The 19017-nt window shown below is 41.2% G+C and overlaps 1 protein-coding gene across 2 annotated transcripts; it reads left to right on the forward strand.

Moving 5' to 3' along the window:
• The first annotated feature begins 8683 nt into the window (after positions 1–8683).
• cunh2orf76 (chromosome unknown C2orf76 homolog) lies at positions 8684–18462 on the forward strand. 2 transcript variants are annotated; one of them, XM_034134532.1, is made up of 5 exons: positions 8694–9147; positions 9276–9326; positions 11339–11376; positions 17535–17616; positions 18138–18462. In XM_034134532.1, exons 1-5 carry the CDS (start codon positions 9018–9020, stop codon positions 18212–18214), a joined length of 378 nt encoding a protein of 125 aa, XP_033990423.1. In that variant the 5' UTR covers positions 8694–9017; the 3' UTR covers positions 18215–18462. The 2 variants fall into 2 exon arrangements, with proteins under 2 accessions (XP_033990424.1, XP_033990423.1); XM_034134533.1 differs by lacking the exon at positions 9276–9326 and having other exon boundaries at positions 8684–9147.
• Positions 18463–19017: the final 555 nt, after the last annotated feature.

Below are 19017 nucleotides of genomic sequence, written 5' to 3' on the forward strand. Positions count from 1 at the left end.
ACACACGCTATTGTGGCTGGACGCTGGCTAGTGCCCTACACACGCACGCACGCACGCATGCACACACACACACACACTCTATTGTGGCTGGACGCTGGCTAGTGCCGCCCTACACACACGCACGCACACACACACACACACGCTATTGTGGCTGGACGCTGGCTAGTGCCGCCCTACACGCACACACACACACACGCTATTGTGGCTGGACGCTGGCTAGTGCCGCCCTACACACACGCACGCACACACACACGCTATTGTGGCTGGACGCTGGCTAGTGCCCTACACACGCACGCACAGGCGCACACACAAACACACTCTATTGTGGCTGGACGCTGGCTAGTGCCGCCCTACACACACACGCACGCACACACACACGCTATTGTGGCTGAACGCTGGCTAGTGCCCTACACACACACGCACACACACACCCACCTTGTTTTTCCCGCTCATGGCCTGCACCTTGACGTGGTGAGTGGGCTTTCAACCAAGCCAGGCCACACCGTTGAAAACATTTAAGCTATTTTAGATTTACTTTGACTGTGTGACTCTGAAGTCTATGTTTTGTAATGCAAACAGAAATCATGTCTATGTATACTTTGTACCTGATAACATGCTTAATCCTATAAATATGACGTTTACACATTCTGCAAATGTGCTCTGTATTTCTAACAAAGATAAACTAGTTCTTGCTACCTTGGTCTAGTTAAATACTATACTGGACTCGTGAAAAATACTGGAAGACAAGATTTACTTTTAGGAAGGATTGCTCTACTTATTATCGTGTTTACAATAGTTGAGATTGTGCATTGTGATACACCACAAAGGGAAGGGGGTTGTGTCTGTGTTTAGGGTTCCTGCAGTTTTTTAACGGAAAGCACACAAGTTCAGAGGAATAAGCTGTTACCCACAACCTGCAATATAATTAATCAAGCAAAATTAAAGGATAACAAACTCCAGTTATATCATTCCATATTAATAAATAATATTACATGCAAATGACATTTCCTGTAGGATGCTGAACCCACCTCTCCCCTCTGCCCCCATTGGACCTGGATCTTAACAACCTCCCCCCCCCCCCACACACACATAATATATTTATTGTTGTGCCTTTTTATTTGCTCGTATTATGATGGGATATGGTTTAATTTAGTAAATGGTTGTGCGTTGTGTGTGAAAAATGTATATCTCTAAAAAGTGTGTTGGTGTATGATCACATTTGTATATGAAAATGTCTGAAGTTAATAAATACATTCTCAGTGTTCAAGTCAATCACTGACGATGCTTACGATATCATAAGCATCCAACAGTGAATATAAATATAAAATCTAAGTGTTAATGATTGTCAGTAGAGATGGGATGGCAGAAGGTGCTATATATATATATATATATATATATAATTCCAAAGCTGGTAAAGACCTTTCAAATTTAGCAATAATAGTCATATAAGAAAAGTACTGATCTAATAACAGAGATTTGTTCTTGAATCAACTTTTTTATGGAACATTTATGTAATTTTATTTCATTTTAAATAAAATGAAAGACATTCACAGTTAATGTAATTAGATATGCATTATTAATGCCATACATTTTTAAACGTAATTAGATATACATTATTAATGCCATACATCTTTGCATAAATATTTATTCAGTATGATAGCTGTCTAACAGAAGTTAAATCCATTTCTCACTTATTCTGACAATGTACTTAACCCCAAATAAAAGAACCCAATAAAAATAGTTGTTAAATAATAGTGAAGTCACGTTGTAATAACAATAACTCATCTCTCTCGGTTTTTTGAGTTTTCTTTGTGTGCTTTGCCAAACGCCACTGTATCAAGTGTCCTAGTTGGTTTGCCGTACGGAGTTGTGCAATATGGCGGACCATCTCGCACATGCGCAGTACAGATCGGGCAGGAGGACGGATCAATATGGTCTAGCTGCGGCCACGGACAGTACACGACACTACACGACACGCCCACTACACGACACGCCCACCTGACACGACACTACGGTGGCTGAGAGACATTACCGTACATGGCAGATTAAAAGCGAATTGACGACACTTATTATTATTGAGATCGTACATGGCAGATTCAAAACTAATTGCAAATGTTATTGTAGCATTTTAAGCAACTATTAGGCAAATAAATTAATAACCTAGTCTATCCGTTTGAGACACAACAGTATAACTTTCAACCCAAATCATTTTGTCAACAAACGGTGGTTTAGTCAACTTTTTTTTAATATATAAAATAGGTATTAATGAGATGATCTATTGATTATGTTTGTCTAACTGCTACACATGTATTTTATACATAAATGTAGATATTTGTGAACATCTAAATATAGTTGTTAAAGGTTTTAAGATATACATTATCACATCATGGGGTCATTAAGGAACAAATTAGGAGGGCCAGTCAGGCCACTAATGAGCTCAATCATTCACATGTATTATTACTTTATAAATTAAAAGTACTAGGGGTCTATTACAAAACCTTTGAAGGAATCGCATAAATTAAAATAAATGTATGGCAAGTATGATCAAATTAACATAATGTCAAGATATAGCCAATAGACAATCAACATGCTTTGAATATAAAGGAAGAAGAACAATAAACAGATGAACATTTAGGTTTTATGTGTAAATTGTGAACAAACCATCTTAATACAACTGGCAGTCTAAGACAGCAAACTAAGCTTCTTTAACTGCTGCTAGAACACTGTTTTACCATGGGTTATTTCTAACAAGACCAAAAAGATATACAAGGCTTCCAAAACAGAAGAAACCAACTCAATACAGTATTTTAATTTCCTTCAAAACGACAAAAGCACTAATAAAAACCAAATAACAATAACATAAAGGAAAAGTAATTGAAGTGGTTGCCTGTTGTAAATACCTTGGTATCTGGCTTGATGATTGTCTCTTCTCTAATAAGTCAAAGATATGTTTACTGTATATTATAAAAATGCTTGTCATGTAGGCATACTGGAGATGGGAAGGCTTTAGTCAGTGTTGTAGCTGAGATTCTTACCGTTCCAATGATGTATTAATAATAACTTGGATTTATATAGCGCCTTTCATGAGACCCAAGGTCGCTTTAAAAAGAACAGGAGTAGAAACAAACATAACAAAAGGCAGTTAGACGAACAGTTAGACAGACAACACAAATAGATTTGGGGCCAAAGACCTTGGCAGACTTGAGGGCCCTTTTGAAGGCGTCAAGCGTGGGGATGTTGCAGATCTCCGCAGGGAGAGCGTTCCAGAGAGTGGGGGCTGCCATACTGAAGGCTCTGTCCCCGAAGGATCGCAGGTTGGTGCGGGGGGCCAGAGTCTGAAGACCGCAGGTTCCGGGGTAGGGCATGTGGGAATTGTATTGATTTGATACAAGCAAGCCAGTGTTTCATTGTGTACTTTCAACTACAGTATATGGTCCGGCAAGTTCAGCATGCACTGCATTCACTGTGATGAATATACAATAAGACACTGATACCGTTTTCCTCAATGAACATTTATTGAACAGAACATCATGTGAAAAATGTTCCTTTTTAGTTGTAGGCTACAAAAACAACATGTTGTGGTTTTGCGCTTTGACATCAAAATGTTGGGGGCTGTGGAAATATTGTGCCATGTTGCTGCAGCAGCCGGAGCCATCACTGGAGCGGCCGTCGGAGCCATCACTGGAGCGGCCATCACTGGAGCGGCCATCACTGGAGCGGCCATCACTGGAGCGGCCGTCGGGGCCATCACTGGAGGAGTCGTTGTGGTTGCTGGGGCCGCCGCCAACGTAGTTGGATGTTCAGTGCAGCAGTTTTTAAAGTGACTAATAAACATCTCCTTTCTCCCAATGATTCTTGGGCAAAAGCCACAGTGATAATGGCTGCTGGCCACTCATTTGAGATGGCATTTATAAACATTATAACCTAAAAAAAAGAGACAGAAAGTGGTTTAGAGGATTCTAGAAACAAACCAACATGAATTTCTTGTAAATATGCAATTTGAAACAAGGTGTTTGTGCGAGAGCAATAAATAATCATGTCACCAACAATAATATTTTTGCCTATAAACTGATTTTTTGCAGATTGAATGTGTGATTATGCTCATATTGTGCCTACCCCAAATAAGGATATTTTTCCAGCATTATTAACACTTCATAACCTGAATATAAATCTAATTTTTAATGTTCAATTTATAATTCAAAATGAATTTACACCAAGGATGTCCTGGGGCACAGAAATAACACATGTATCCATAATGTGTGAGGCATTAAACACATCTAACAAGTAACATGTAATGTAATGTGATGAAGTATACAATGATCATATAGAATTATAGATGTACTTACCTCCATATTTCACAAGTGCCCTCTGGTGGCTCTGCAAATGAGCCATCAGACCAGGGTATGACCCGGTCCTTTCACAAAATGGACACTGGAAGGTGTCCGAGTCCAATTTGTTGAGCTCTGGGCGTGCTCCATCACGGAGTGTTGTGTTGTTTGTCTATAGGTGAATAAAATAGAATACAATTTCAGTGACTTTAATATTGGAAATAGTTAACTCCTTAAACAAGCAGCAATGGACTGGCCTGTATAATCCTATGGGACAAAGCTGGTCATACTTCCTCACTTTCAGAAGGTAACCCTTTAACTGCCAGCGCCACCATTTGGTAGAGCACATTTTGTGTCTTGATATCTTGTTGAAAAAAAAAAAAAGTTTAACTCCATCTGATTCAGCCAGCTCTACCTTTTTGGTTGACATGTTATGCACAAAACAACCTCTAGATGTCACTGTGGTTCGAACAGAAAGCCCTTCAGCTAGTTTAAATCTTTATATATACGGTCTATGGTTTAAATGTCAGGCCTACAGCAGGCCTACAGCATGGCCACAAACCCCATGCCATTATGGCGCATTTCCATTGCAGCGCGTAGCTCGCTTTAAGCGTGCCATGTCGTGCCGTCCCCTTTTTTGGTTGTGCTTCCACTAGGCCTCGTTCCGGCGCGGCACGGCGCGGGGCCACTTTTTCCCCTCTTTTCTGGCCCTAGAAAATTGTGGTTCTATCGGGGCCAACAAACAGGGCTGAGTCGGGCTGAGTATGCTAAACTAGAGAGAGGAGCGCTGGCAAGAGGGCTAGAACTACAACAAGATGGACATATTTGACCGTGATTTAATTGTAATACACGTTTCAAAATGATGCCGAAGTAACAACATACTGATACCGGTTAGTAAAAACCATGAATTAATGCTTTGTCAAGTCTGCAGACAGACGGCAGGCGAAAAACCTTTTAAAATTCGTGTTTTTCTAGATGGAGATTGGCTAAGCTAACGCAGTATATGCCCCGACCGTCCACACTCACAACAACGGCCTATACAGACATAAATACAGCAGCGACTGTATTCACCATGACACAGGCAGTCTGTGGTGTGTACTTGTTTAACTTTTGTCGAGTTTCTGAACATATATAAGGAGCTGTGAGCTCTGAGTGCTCACAGCTAACGGCTGTGTTGTGTTTCTGGATTTCTCATTGAAGATGACGTCACGGCTCCGCCTACACTGCGTTACTATAGTAACTACCCCAGTTCCTAAACTGTAATGGAAGCGCAGCATGAAGTGAGTCGGCCCTGTTAAGGCCCAACGTGGCCAAGCCGTACCGAGCCGTACCGAGTGTGGCCGAGGCCGACCGTGTAGTGGAAATGCGCCATAAAAACAGAGGCCTGATTGCATCCACCTGGGTTACTTGGCTCTACCCAATAACTATATATCATTTAACTTTAAACCACACTTAAAATAATAATATAATTATACATATGTGCATGTCAGTATAGCAGCTAATACATGTTTTTTTTTTAAAACATTCAAATGTGAAAGACACCTTCAATGAATATTTAAAATCAGATTCTTGTAAAAATGCGAGTACATGCATTGTTCCATCTGTCAAGCTAAAATATATACATATATCTTAGCTCTTAGCTTGACATGCTAACTGAACGAGCATGTTCAGTTAGCATATATGCTAACTGAACGTCGAGCATGTCAAGCTAAGAGCTAAGATATATATATATTTATATGTATTCCATTCCTTTACATTTAATATTTAAAATACAAATTAGCTAAATAAACACAATTACACTGCGCTAAACAGCCACATCGACAAACAAACGAGAACCTAAATAGTATGTAATTATATCTAAAACCACAATACGTTAATTACCTGTACTCGGTGCGCCATATTGTTTGTCTGTTCTCTGAACCTCATGTCTCTTTAAATATCCTTGCATCAGCGTCAGTGTCGTCAATTCGCTTTTAATCTGCCATGTATGGTAATGTCTCTCAGCCACCGTAGTGTCGTGTCAGGTGGGCGTGTCGTGTAGTGGGCGTGTCGTGTAGTGTCGTGTAGTGGCCGCGGCCGCAGCTAGACCCTTCTCGGACGGATCGGGTAGTGACCATGGTAGTGGGTCCTTCTCAGGTCGATTAAATGGAATCCTTGCGTCCCTCACTTGCGTCGTTTCCCTGCGTTTAGTCCCTCCCACCAGGGAAGCATGGAGAGACGCAAGGAAACCACGAGAAGCAGGGAAATGAGTTTTAAGAGCAATGGGACGTCCTTTCCTCTGGAGCGTCACGTGAAGCGACGTCCGTTTGTGATGACGCCGCACAGCTGTTCTTCTGACAGCAGCTCTGTCCCCGTTATTTTCACAAACACCCCCGCCTCTGTTAGTACACATTTACTGACACAAACATTTGTATCATCTGTTGTAGACCTAAATACATTAAATAAAATAAGAACTCATTCTCAAAAAAGATAAACGCCATTCTTAAAATGTATAACGAACAATAGTTGGATTAATATTGATTAGAGTGCACAATAGAAATAAAATAATTCAGAGAAGAAAAAGAGATATGTGTTATCTATCAAAACCCAGTTAGATTAACATTAATTGGATTGCACACTTAGTTATGTGGATATGTAGCAAATGAACATGTTAAATAGCACTTAATGACTGACTGAATGGAAATGACAATAAATGAAAATGTAAAACGAAAAAGCGATCATGAAAATGTTTCCAATAAATGAATAAAATAATTTTTGACCACTTTGTTGTTCAGATATATCACATATTTGTAACTGAATGATGCATTCATTGAAACAAAACACAGTATAAACTGAGGAGTGAGTCCCGTGAGTTTCATGTGTTTTCTTCACTCCGCTGGGAAACTCTGCTCTCATGTCAAGAAGCATCAGATCAGTGCATGCGCTGCATCGTCCAATCAGTGAGCGATACACAGTAAGGGGGCGGGGAGAGTATCTGAGGATTTCACCGGAGGATGGTCTGGTGGTTCCTCGGTTATCGCTCCTCCATTATCGCTCCTCGCTCCTCGATCCTCGGTCCTCCGGCAGAAATAAGAGCCATGGGACGCTACTCAAGATGGCGCAGACAAATCAACTTCCGGTGATACCGAGGACCGAGGAAATGAAAATAGTCGACCTGAGAAGGACCCATAGACAGTGACAAGCAGCTCTCATAGGAAATAACGAGACCCCGGTTGCGTTCGAATACTCCAAAACAACAGCTCCTAAGTTCTAACCCTATCGTCTATTCCTTGACCTCGGAGTGAAACGTCATGGGGTTAAGGGATAGTGGATAGGAGAATTCAAAAGGATTTAGGAGAAGAGACTGCGGCACTTTAGAGAATCCGACTGCACTTTCACTATCCGACGTGTTTATGATGCGCCAGCAGAGGTCATACATGTAAATGTGCGCCTGCTGCGGTGGGGAAACTATGGAAACTACAGTTTTCTATACAGCGGACTACAACATGGATGTTTAATAAGAACGAGGGACTACTGTAAACTCATCTAGAGACTCTGCACCGTGCTCTGATGCTGTTATTTTATGCTTTATGAACGGGGACAACAGAGAAACATATTCTTCATGACCAAAGTTGGAATTGAAATAAAAAAGGAAAGTGCAACTTATGCTCTTCACCCTCTCCCTCCGGTCCACATTAATACAAATGATCCCAATACGTATGATTGTATGAAAAGATCTTAAAATCAATACAAATGTATTTATTATAAACGTTAGTCCTTAACATCTATCACTGTGTATATCACCATTCAAACATCTTTTAAAAGTTGAACAAACCCCACACAGCTTAGTAAAGACTGTGAAATGTTGACTTTATTTGATCATTTCAGTAAAAACTAACGTTCATATTTCTCTTTTTGATTATAATACTGATGAACGTTCAAAACAAAGCACTTTGGCAACTTACCACATACGTTTTAAAATGCTTAATAAGCACCGTAACTTTCATGATATCATTTCTCGTTCATAATCGGTTGTTTCCGTGAACGGCCGACTGTTGTGTGACGGTAAATGCTGCGGCTGCAAAGCATTGTGGGGCAGCATTTTCTCCTCTCCTTTCGGTTAGGGAGGTCCAGTGGTTCCTAGGCTAAAGGAGGTTATAAAGGAAGTTTGAAACCTCCTTTCCTTTTAATTTAGAGAATTCGAACGGCACTTATCATGGCTGCCACTGAGGGACTTCCGGGTCATTTCACTCCGTTAGGAAGGTTCCTAAGCTAAATGGACTATTCGAATGCAACCCCCGCCTCCGACGCTGTATCCAGTTCTTATTATACATCCATGCCTCCCACGCTGTATCCAGTTCTTATTATACATCCATGATATATTATATACTGTATGTTCTTGAATAAAAAAAGATCGCTCAGTTATCGACTTATTGAGTCTAGATAACAGAAAGTTTTCTCGACTGATCTGGTCTTAACAGAGGCGGAAGCTCCCCTAAACAATTGCTGAGTTGAACTGAGCGTGAGCAGCAGCCTGCACCGAGCTAACTAACCGCTCCTAGCAGCCTGACACAAACCGAGCTAACTAACCGCTCCTAGCAGCCTGACACAAACCGAGCTAACTAACCGCTCCTAGCAGCCTGACACACACAGAGCTAACTAACCGCTCCTAGCAGCCTCTCTACACAGCGGGCAGTCCGAAAACCGGAAATGTCCGCCGGGGCTGTGCTCACCGTCCGCCTGGTCAGGTCCTTCGAGCACAGGAACTTCAGACCGGTGGTGTTCCACTCTGTCAACCTGGAGAACACGGTACTGGACTTCATGCAGCTCGTGAGAGACGGTGAGGACCACTGTTTCAGCTTCAATTTAAATCCTCTTTTTGTCTCCAATCATACTGTAGTAGCCTCTCTTTTTGTCTCCAATCATACTCTGTTGTTTTCAGGTCATGATAACCCTCTTTTCTTTCAGACATAGCAACAAGGCCTGGGCTCCCTCCACCTTTTAGGAAATACGCTTATGGTGTGTGTGCCTGACAATAGTAGTAGTTGTATTATTATTATTTGTATTAGTAGGCTAGTAGTAGTTAGAGTGTGCGTGCGTGCAAGCTACGAGTGTATGTGTGTGCGCGCGCGCAAACATGACTAAAGTTTTAATAATAGAGTGGCGAAGTCACGCCCATCTACTTCCGCCCCATGGGACCTTATTTCGGAAAAATAATGTATTGAAGTCAATGGAGAGAGAAAACTTATCTTTCGATCCCGTTTGAATTGTGCCATGAATTACACGTATGATGTTTGTCAATCTTAAAAAATAATTTTGTTGCGTGAGACATTATATTCAGCAGAAGTCTCCACGTTTGCAGTCAACCAAAGTAGTTTGTAAGTATGCTACGGACAGAAAAACACACACGACCACATCGCTCAGAGTTTGGCCTGGAGTACGGGCCGTTTATTGAATCTGCGCATGCTCATTAGCATGACCACGTTTCTTTCACTCAGGCACATTCTGATGATGTCATACACATGAACTGAAACATGACTTTGTTCATATACAAATATGCTTAACACTCCCACTCAAAGACATGTTAATAACTCTCTACAGTGGTACACAGAATCCAAATAAACAAAAAAAAACTTCTCAAGCAGTGTTCAATTTTTACACCTGCAATTCACATTACTCTCCAAAGAAATACCCTTTGAATTGTCAAATTTTGCCTTTGTCAAAATGTAACTTTTGCTCGCATGGAGTTGACCTTGGTTTGCACTCTGACATGCCAAACCTCTCTAGCATCTTTGCTATGTGTCTCTTTTGGCTCATTTTGATCTCCCCCTCACTCTGTGTAAAGTCGATACCTCCATGGGACCTTATTTCTGAAAAATTATGTATTGAAGTCAATGGAGAGAAAAAGATTATCTTTCGATTCCGTTTGAATTGTGCCACGAATTACACATATGATGTTTGTCAATTTAAAAGATAATTTTGCAAGTCAAAAAAAAAAAAATGTGTCGTAACACATTTGTTTGTGTGAAACGCTTAATGAACTACATCTCTGGTCTCACAGAACAACACGCGTCACCAAGATGGCCGTCACTACTGTCTTGTCAACAAAACGATTGACTACCCTCACTATCACCACAATGAAACGCGTCCTGAAGAAAGTCATGCAAAGCTGCCTGCCTGCCTTCCTTTGATTCTCTCTGAACTGCCTGGTCGTTTTAATGTTTAATGTCAACCATTTGTGCAGATAGCATGAAGTAGAGAAGATCGCTAGCGTTAGCGTTAGCATTTCTCCCCCGGGCTTAAATGGTGTATTATAGAATGATCACACCGGTGTGACAGTACTCTTCAAAGGGTTCACGAAATATGACTACTACTCTTACTGTTTAACATTTTGGGTTACTTAATGTTACTTCATGTTAAGGCTAATAAAAATGACAAGGCTGTAATGCTAACTAACGTGCTAGCTACTAGCTAGCTTGATCCAGACACTCCTGGTCCTTTCATCAGACGGGAAGCGAAAGAACGAGCAAGACCCATTACTGGTATGATAACAACCTGGTACTAAGCACACAGGCATCTTGTTAAAGTTATCTTGTCTTAGCCAGCGCCATATAGATAGATTCTATCTATATGGAGCTGATCTTAGCTATCTTTTAGTGGAGGAAAACAATTGTGACATCACTTACGCGACTCTGGGATTTGTAGTCTTTCTAGTTGCGTATTTTTCATAGTCTTATATTTCAACAGTTTTATGACAAACTGTGACTTTTTTGACATGGAAATTATTTTTTAAGATTGACAAACATCATATGTGTAATTCATGGCACAATTCAAACGGGATCGAAAGATACGTTTTCTCTCTCCATTGACTTCAATACATTATTTTTCCGAAATAAGGTCCCATGGACCGGAAGTAGATGGGCGGGACTTCGCCACTCTATACAAGGTCCTTGTTATGTATCATCTTTCTTTTTTTGTTGTCTATATCACCTGTTCCACATCTGATTTTATTCTCTTGTATTTTCTTTTAGACACGATGAAGATTATCCACCAAGCACATGGAGCAAAGGTATCTAGGAGATAGTGTCACGTTGAAAAAACATGTGTGTCTGAAGATAAATAGTCCTGAGGCCTGTACTACGAAGCCGGATTTTCGCTTAGCAGGCTAACTTCAGGGAAAACTCTGGGTTTCCGGTCCTACGATGCTGGTTCTCTTTTTAGCGGGCTAGATCTCCATGGTAACTTATGCTGAGCGGCTAACCAGGGGCCTATACTACGAAGCAGGATTTTCGTTTAGCAAGCTAACTTCAGGGATTTCTGGTCCTACGACGCTGGTTCACTTCTTAGTGGGCTAGATAACTTATGCTGAACGGCTAGCCTGCTCCGGAGCAGGATAGGTTCCAGGATAAGAGATCAACTGTGCGGAGTTCTTCTTCTTCTTCTTTGCTTTAATGGCGAATCGCTTCCACTTGGAGCATATATCGCCCCCTACTGTTGATTTATTTAATGTCCATGTTAAATCCTTGTCCTCAGACCGTTTCAATAAGGATAAATCTATTACAGGTTGAGGTAGCAACCATGGTGGAACAGCTGATAACAACAGTGTGCAGAGTTCAAAGCAATCAAGTCATATTACAGGATAAAGGAAATATAGTCGGCCAAAATCACCGACTGTGTGAACGTGAAAATGAATAGAATATCCCCTCCCATCTTCAGAGCAATCTGACTATTATAACATTAGCGTTAAGAAAGCTTACTTAAATATCTGCCACAACATAAGTAACCGGATCAGAGTAACATTACGTACAGTCCGCGGCACTGTGAGTGCAGACGTCGATGTGTCCCATTATCATTCATATCACATCATAATGTATCATATATTTCCTTATCTGAGTCAGCTTCTTGAGCCGTATCTGGCCGTGCAACACTCACAGTGTCACATACTGTATGCAGAAGTATTATTTTAAGCAACACATTAAGTTGACGAAACACTCGAGTCAAATGTAATTAAAGTCAGATCCACTCGTGTCTTGGACGAGGCAGCAGTGATATCATAAAACTGTTAATGTACGCATTCAAACACTTTTTCTTTTACCAGCTGTATTCACCTTGCAGGTGCAGCTATGTGGCTTTTATCCTGGATAAAGTGTTTAAGTCATGGATGTTTAAAGTTTAACTTCTTCATATGTCTAATATTATAGTTGACTTTTCATTCAGGAAGTATGACGCGCTGCGCTGTCAGTACGCTTGTCCATGTTTGTGATTGGTCGAATGCTCCAAATACCACCCCTTTCATGTGAACGCGCACCTAACTAGATAGGACACGGCTGGCTTGAGCGATCCACTTGATAACCCGCGTCGTAGGACCGCTTAGCGAGAGCGTGTATGTTTTAGATTAGGCCAACCGGCTAACTCAAACATATCCAGGTTAGATTGAACCGGCTTCGTAGTACAGGCCTCTGAACTGGGACGTGCACAGACATTTTGGGGGCGGGAGCTCAAGTGAAAAAAAGGGCACTTCCCATAATCATTTATAAAAAAAGGTTTTAAAACAAAAAGTGAAATATAGTTGCACATCTCTGACTTACTGACCAATTTATTTTAATACCCTCACACTCACGCAATTGTTTAATACTCAACAGAATTCTACAAAATAATCAGTTAACACAGAGACAATGGTCTTCTTTAGTATTCACATACGCACAAGAGTAGACAACAAACTCGTAAAATTTATAGTTATTAAATGAGCAGCCAACAATCAAAATTATGAAGTTACTGTTTAAGGACATTACAGGCAAAAAGATCATTTTTTCATGTACTTGTACATTTTGTTACTTTGGTCTATTTTTCTTCCATGTTTTCTTTCACTCTAATTGTTTGTAGCTTTTATTTAACTTCCAAAAAACATGGTGTTCGTTTTACTACCATGTCTGAATTCATCTATAGATTTAAAGCTAATCTGCATTTAAACCTAACATTTCAGGGGAAATACTGACTTGACATAAGTAACTATCTGGGGAAGTTGCGAGGTGGTGTGTTTTTTTGTTTGTTGTATCCTTTTCACCTGCAATTTCTTGGTAACTGCATGCAAATTAGCGCATTTTAATTAGGCCTAGTTAACGCCTAATTTGCATATCAATGTGCGATTGTGGTGATGTTAGATACACATTTTACTGTATTCACCTTTAGTGTCTCCCCTTAAGTAACCTACAGTACATTAGCCTGTATGCCCATGATAAATTGCCTTAGCTAAACCTTGAGCTAACTTATCCATTAGCTAGTAGCCTACCTTAGTTAACTATATTTGTTTTTGTCTTTTAGCTAATTAGCTGTAAACTTGAGTCACTGGCAGTAATTTGTTCATCACCACTCACCTTCAAACAAGCCAAGAAAAGCCGGCATAACATGGGACAGTAAAGTGGGAGGTGCTGCTACCTGTCTGTCTGAAGGGACAGTAAAGTGGGAGGTGCTGCTACCTGTCTGTCTGAAGGGACAGTAAAGTGGGAGGTGCTGCTACCTGTCTGTCTGAAGGGACAGTAAAGTGGGAGGTGCTGCTACCTGTCTGTCTGAACGGACAGTAAAGTGGGAGGTGCTGCTACCTGTCTGTCTGAAGGGACAGTAAAGTGGGAGGTGCTGCTACCTGTCTGTCTGAAGGGACAGTAAAGTGGGAGGTGCTGCTACCTGTCTGTCTGAAGGGACAGTAAAGTGGGAGGTGCTGCTACCTGTCTGTCTGAAGGGACAGTAAGGTGGGAGGTGCTGCTACCTGTCTGTCTGAAGTGACAGTAAGGTGGGAGGTGCTGCTACCTGTCTGTCTGAAGTGACAGTAAAGTGGGAGGTGCTGCTACCTGTCTGTCTGAAGGGACTGTAAGGTGGGAGGTGCTGCTACCTGTCTGTCTGAAGGGACAGTAAAGTGGGAGGTGCTGCTACCTGTCTGTCTGAAGGGACAGTAAAGTGGGAGGTGCTGCTACCTGTCTGTCTGAAGTGACTGTAAGGTGGGAGGTGCTGCTACCTGTCTGTCTGAAGTGACTGTAAGGTGGGAGGTGCTGCTACCTGTCTGTCTGAAGTGACTGTAAGGTGGGAGGTGCTGCTACCTGTCTGTCTGAAGTGACTGTAAGGTGGGAGGTGCTGCTACCTGTCTGTCTGAAGTGAGTGTAAGGTGGGAGGTGCTGCTACCTGTCTGTCTGAAGGGACAGTAAAGTGGGAGGTGCTGCTACCTGTCTGTCTGAAGTGACTGTAAGGTGGGAGGTGCTGCTACCTGTCTGTCTGAAGGGACAGTAAAGTGGGAGGTGCTGCTACCTGTCTGTCTGAAGTGACTGTAAGGTGGGAGGTGCTGCTACCTGTCTGTCTGAAGTGACTGTAAGGTGGGAGGTGCTGCTACCTGTCTGTCTGAAGGGACAGTAAAGTGGGAGGTGCTGCTACCTGTCTGTCTGAAGTGACTGTAAGGTGGGAGGTGCTGCTACCTGTCTGTCTGAAGTGACTGGGAGGTGCTGCTACCTGTCTGTCTGAAGTGACTGTAAGGTGGGAGGTGCTGCTACCTGTCTGTCTGAAGTGACAGTAAAGTGGGAGGTGCTGCTACCTGTCTGTCTGAAGGGACAGTAAAGTGGGAGGTGCTGCTACCTGTCTGTCTGAAGTGACAGTAAGGTGGGAGGTGCTGCTACCTGTCTGTCTGAAGTGACAGTAAAGTGGGAGGTGCTGCTACCTGTCTGTCTGAAGTGACAGTAAAGTGGGAGGTGCTGCTACCTGTCTGTCTGAAGTGACAGTAAAGTGGGAGGTGCTGCTACCTGTCTGTCTGAAGGGACTGTAAGGTGGGAGGTGCTGCTACCTGTCTGTCTGAAGGGACAGTAAAGTGGGAGGTGCTGCTACCTGTCTGTCTGAAGGGACAGTAAAGTGGGAGGTGCTGCTACCTGTCTGTCTGAAGGGACTGTAAGGTGGGAGGTGCTGCTACCTGTCTGTCTGAAGGGACAGTAAAGTGGGAGGTGCTGCTACCTGTCTGTCTGAAGTGACAGTAAAGTGGGAGGTGCTGCTACCTGTCTGTCTGAAGGGACTGTAAGGTGGGAGGTGCTGCTACCTGTCTGTCTGAAGGGACAGTAAAGTGGGAGGTGCTGCTACCTGTCTGTCTGAAGGGACAGTAAAGTGGGAGGTGCTGCTACCTGTCTGTCTGAAGGGACAGTAAAGTGGGAGGTGCTGCTACCTGTCTGTCTGAAGGGACAGTAAAGTGGGAGGTGCTGCTACCTGTCTGTCTGAAGGGACAGTAAAGTGGGAGGTGCTGCTACCTGTCTGTGACTGCCGATAGACCGCGAGACGTGGAGGGAGGGTAGAGAGAGCATCGGAACTTCACAGTCTAATCTCCCGAACCTGATATTTTTATTTTGTATTCAATCAATATATTTTTGGAAAGGGAAACTGTGCACAAACAGCAGTAGATGTATATTCATTTTTTTTTAAATAGGGGGAAAAAAAGGGCACTTTCTCTGGAGGCAGGGGCTCAAGCGCACTTTGATGTCTGTGTGCACATGCCTGGTCCTGAATGTCAGCAGCCACAATTTTAAAGTGGTTAATGTAATGCAATGATTGTTTTAATGATATACGAAACATTAAAAAGGTCCCAGTTGACAGATACCACTTCTGATCAGTCAAATCAGTGGTTGCCTACTGTAATGAAACCAATTCCTTAAAAAATTCAGCTGAGACATAGTTTTATGGTGTGGAGCAACAGTCTATGCTAGCTGTTTATAGATAAAATTGTGTACAAACAGCAGAGCTATTTTCTGAGCAGAAATACAAAACCAACATGAGTGGACAGCCGTGGTCCCCTCCCAGTAATGTTAATGACAAACACGAGCAGTTTCACACCGTTTTTTTTTTTTAACTTTCATTATTTTCATTTTGCAACCACAATGACCCAATCAATTCAATTCACAGATCAGTTTCATGGAAAGTGCAGAAGCAGGAGAGACAAACTCCAAATAAATCAGTGATGGGCAACTTTTTAAGTAAAACACAAGTGACATTGATTACATTTGCTTTTTGAACAGCAGTTGTTAGTCTAAGAATGTGCATAAACTAAAACGTGCGTAAACTTCACGCTAAAAGCAGCACTTTCCTGAAACAGCAAGTAATATCATAAATATTATAGCCATTATACATTTTATGATGTGAAGTGCTTCAAGTTTGTATGAAAAATAGCTACTCTTTATTTGTAGATATCTACTATAGCCTACACGTTAAGCTGGGATTTCCTTGCATGGCTTGTCAGTCTTTTATATTTTGATGCAGCATCTACAGACACTACTTTGACTTTTAACATTACAACTGTTTAATTGGTTGATGGATGTTGAGCTCATTACCGTCATCATTTAGCTGGGATGAAGAGTTTCCCACAGACGTACAGTATTGACACCCTGGGTCCCATAGATTACGATCTGCATCAAGACAGATGGTCTTATACAAAGTACAAGTAAAGAAAAATCTGATATTTTTTGTTTGACATCAATACACGACACAGCAGATTTTAGAAATGATAAAACTATTTTTTTCCGCTTGGCGCCGGTTATTTGTTTTCGCCGTAAAGTGGGCGGGCCTTTATTTTGCCAGGCAGTGAAGTTGCGCTGCTCTCTATTCCAGCCGTGGGTCACGCCTCTTAAATAAACTGTTGCCACAATATACATCCACGGAAAATACACCGGTGTATCCTCGGTCAGAGCTCCTCCAGCGAGCCTCCTCCATGTTCATTTAAATAATTGCCATGTCCTTCAAGATGGCGTGCTGAGTTTGACAGGTCACTGTCGGAGGGGTGAGGAGGCGAACATTTCAGAAATGAGAAACCGCTATGCTCCACACAAGTATGCACTCACAGATCCATGTGAGGGTGATACCTTATCAAATATTCGTTCAGAAAGCAATACCAAAATGTTCAGGCTTGTATGCTTTTATATACTCTATACTGCCCCCATGATAGCAAGATCAGTGAATGAGGTGCACGTTGAGTATGTGCAACTGCTTGCGTACCATGAGTTTTCCCACTGCAGTTAAAGCTAAAAGATATGAAGTTTGGGTGAAAACAATCTGTCCATTTTTAAAACTGTTCTCAAGGTGAGGTCCCCAGATCTAACCTCAGAACCCATCAAATATTTCTTGTACTAGTTTACATACACAAATGCATATAGTTTTGGTATCCTTTGGTACCATGAGAACGAATTATGACGTGTCCATTTTTCTTTCTTGCAGACTAATGAGTTGGTGATGAGTTTAGAGGACGATGAAAAGCTCATTCTGCAAAATGAACAAACCCTACGAGCTGCTGGCATTGGTAAGAGTAAAAACAGAACTTTATTCCACTTGATCCTAAAATTAAACGTCAGTAATGATCTCAACTTTTCAAATATATTTATTTGACTATTTTTGATATAATTTGGGTTGACACTTACTAGAAATACAACAGAATTCCACAGCAACACAAACTACAGATTTACTGCATTAGCTAAAACTAAATAGATCCCTACCACTAGTTTGGTGGACAGCATTAACTACACTGTGTAGTCAATAAGTGCCTGCAGCTGATCTGAGATCAACAGTAGCAGCTTATTTTCAATATTTCAAATTATATTGTATAATAAAATACTTGTGTCCTCGTAGATTAAAAATGTAGGGAAAAATATATTTTGGAAAACTAACAGTTGGGCCTATGAATATAAACGGTATATTCCTAGAATAGAAGAAAATAACTTTAAAAATAATACAACAAAATAATGTAATGGGTTAACATAGTTGATCTGCTGCAGGAAGTATAGTTTTATCAGAATTTTAAAATGTTTGTGTTTGTTGTTTCAGCAAATGAAACAGAAGTGGCCTTCTTCAGGAAAGAAGACTACGGTCTCTTCAAAGCAAATCCCCAAACTGCTTGGTAACCAGTACTTTGTCTACTGTTTACTTTAATAACTACAGCAGAGGGGCGTTCTAATGGGACAGAGGTCAATGGGATATCCAGAATGGAACCATCATGTTTTAATTTGGGGGTTGTTTTTCAAATATAATTTTCAACCACCCTGGCATGCCCTTTTATTTTAAATGTTTTATTTTTCTTCTCATTGTGTCCATGGACATTAGTTTCTGATATTGTTTATAAATGTGCTGAATAAAGTTATCTGACAGATGAGGTTTTGAATGTTTTTACAGAGTATTCACATAGTAAAATGTACTGCAATATTTCAAAACAATGGTAATCATGCTCAGTTTGACACGATCAGAACAGAGGTGTGGCAGTTTCTCCCTTACAGTACATCACATTTTAATAAAATGCCTCATATTGGACCCTGTTACATAGAACATATTTATCATAGATTGAACCATTCATCGGCATCAAAAATTAAAGGTACACAACTCCAAGTTTTAGATGACATTTACTATGCTGATCGGCCTCTTAGGAAAATGCTTCCCATTTCTATCTGCATTCAAGTCGAGTTTTGAAGGATTTCAATTTGATTGCAATATATGATATCTGCATTGCTCCATTTAAAGCTGCAGATGGTAACTTTAAGGATATTAAAATGTATGTATTTAAAACAAACCATGTGGTTCCAAACCTGCTACAAGACAGTTCATTTGTATTTATTTTTATCTTGATTTTTATTTCTTAAAGTGCACCTATCGTGCTATTTTTAGGCAATAGCATAGGTCTCAGATATATAAAAATATACAAAAAACATGTCTA

This window comes from Trematomus bernacchii, unplaced genomic scaffold (assembly GCF_902827165.1).
Source record: "Trematomus bernacchii unplaced genomic scaffold, fTreBer1.1, whole genome shotgun sequence".
Lineage (NCBI taxonomy): Eukaryota > Metazoa > Chordata > Actinopteri > Perciformes > Nototheniidae > Trematomus > Trematomus bernacchii.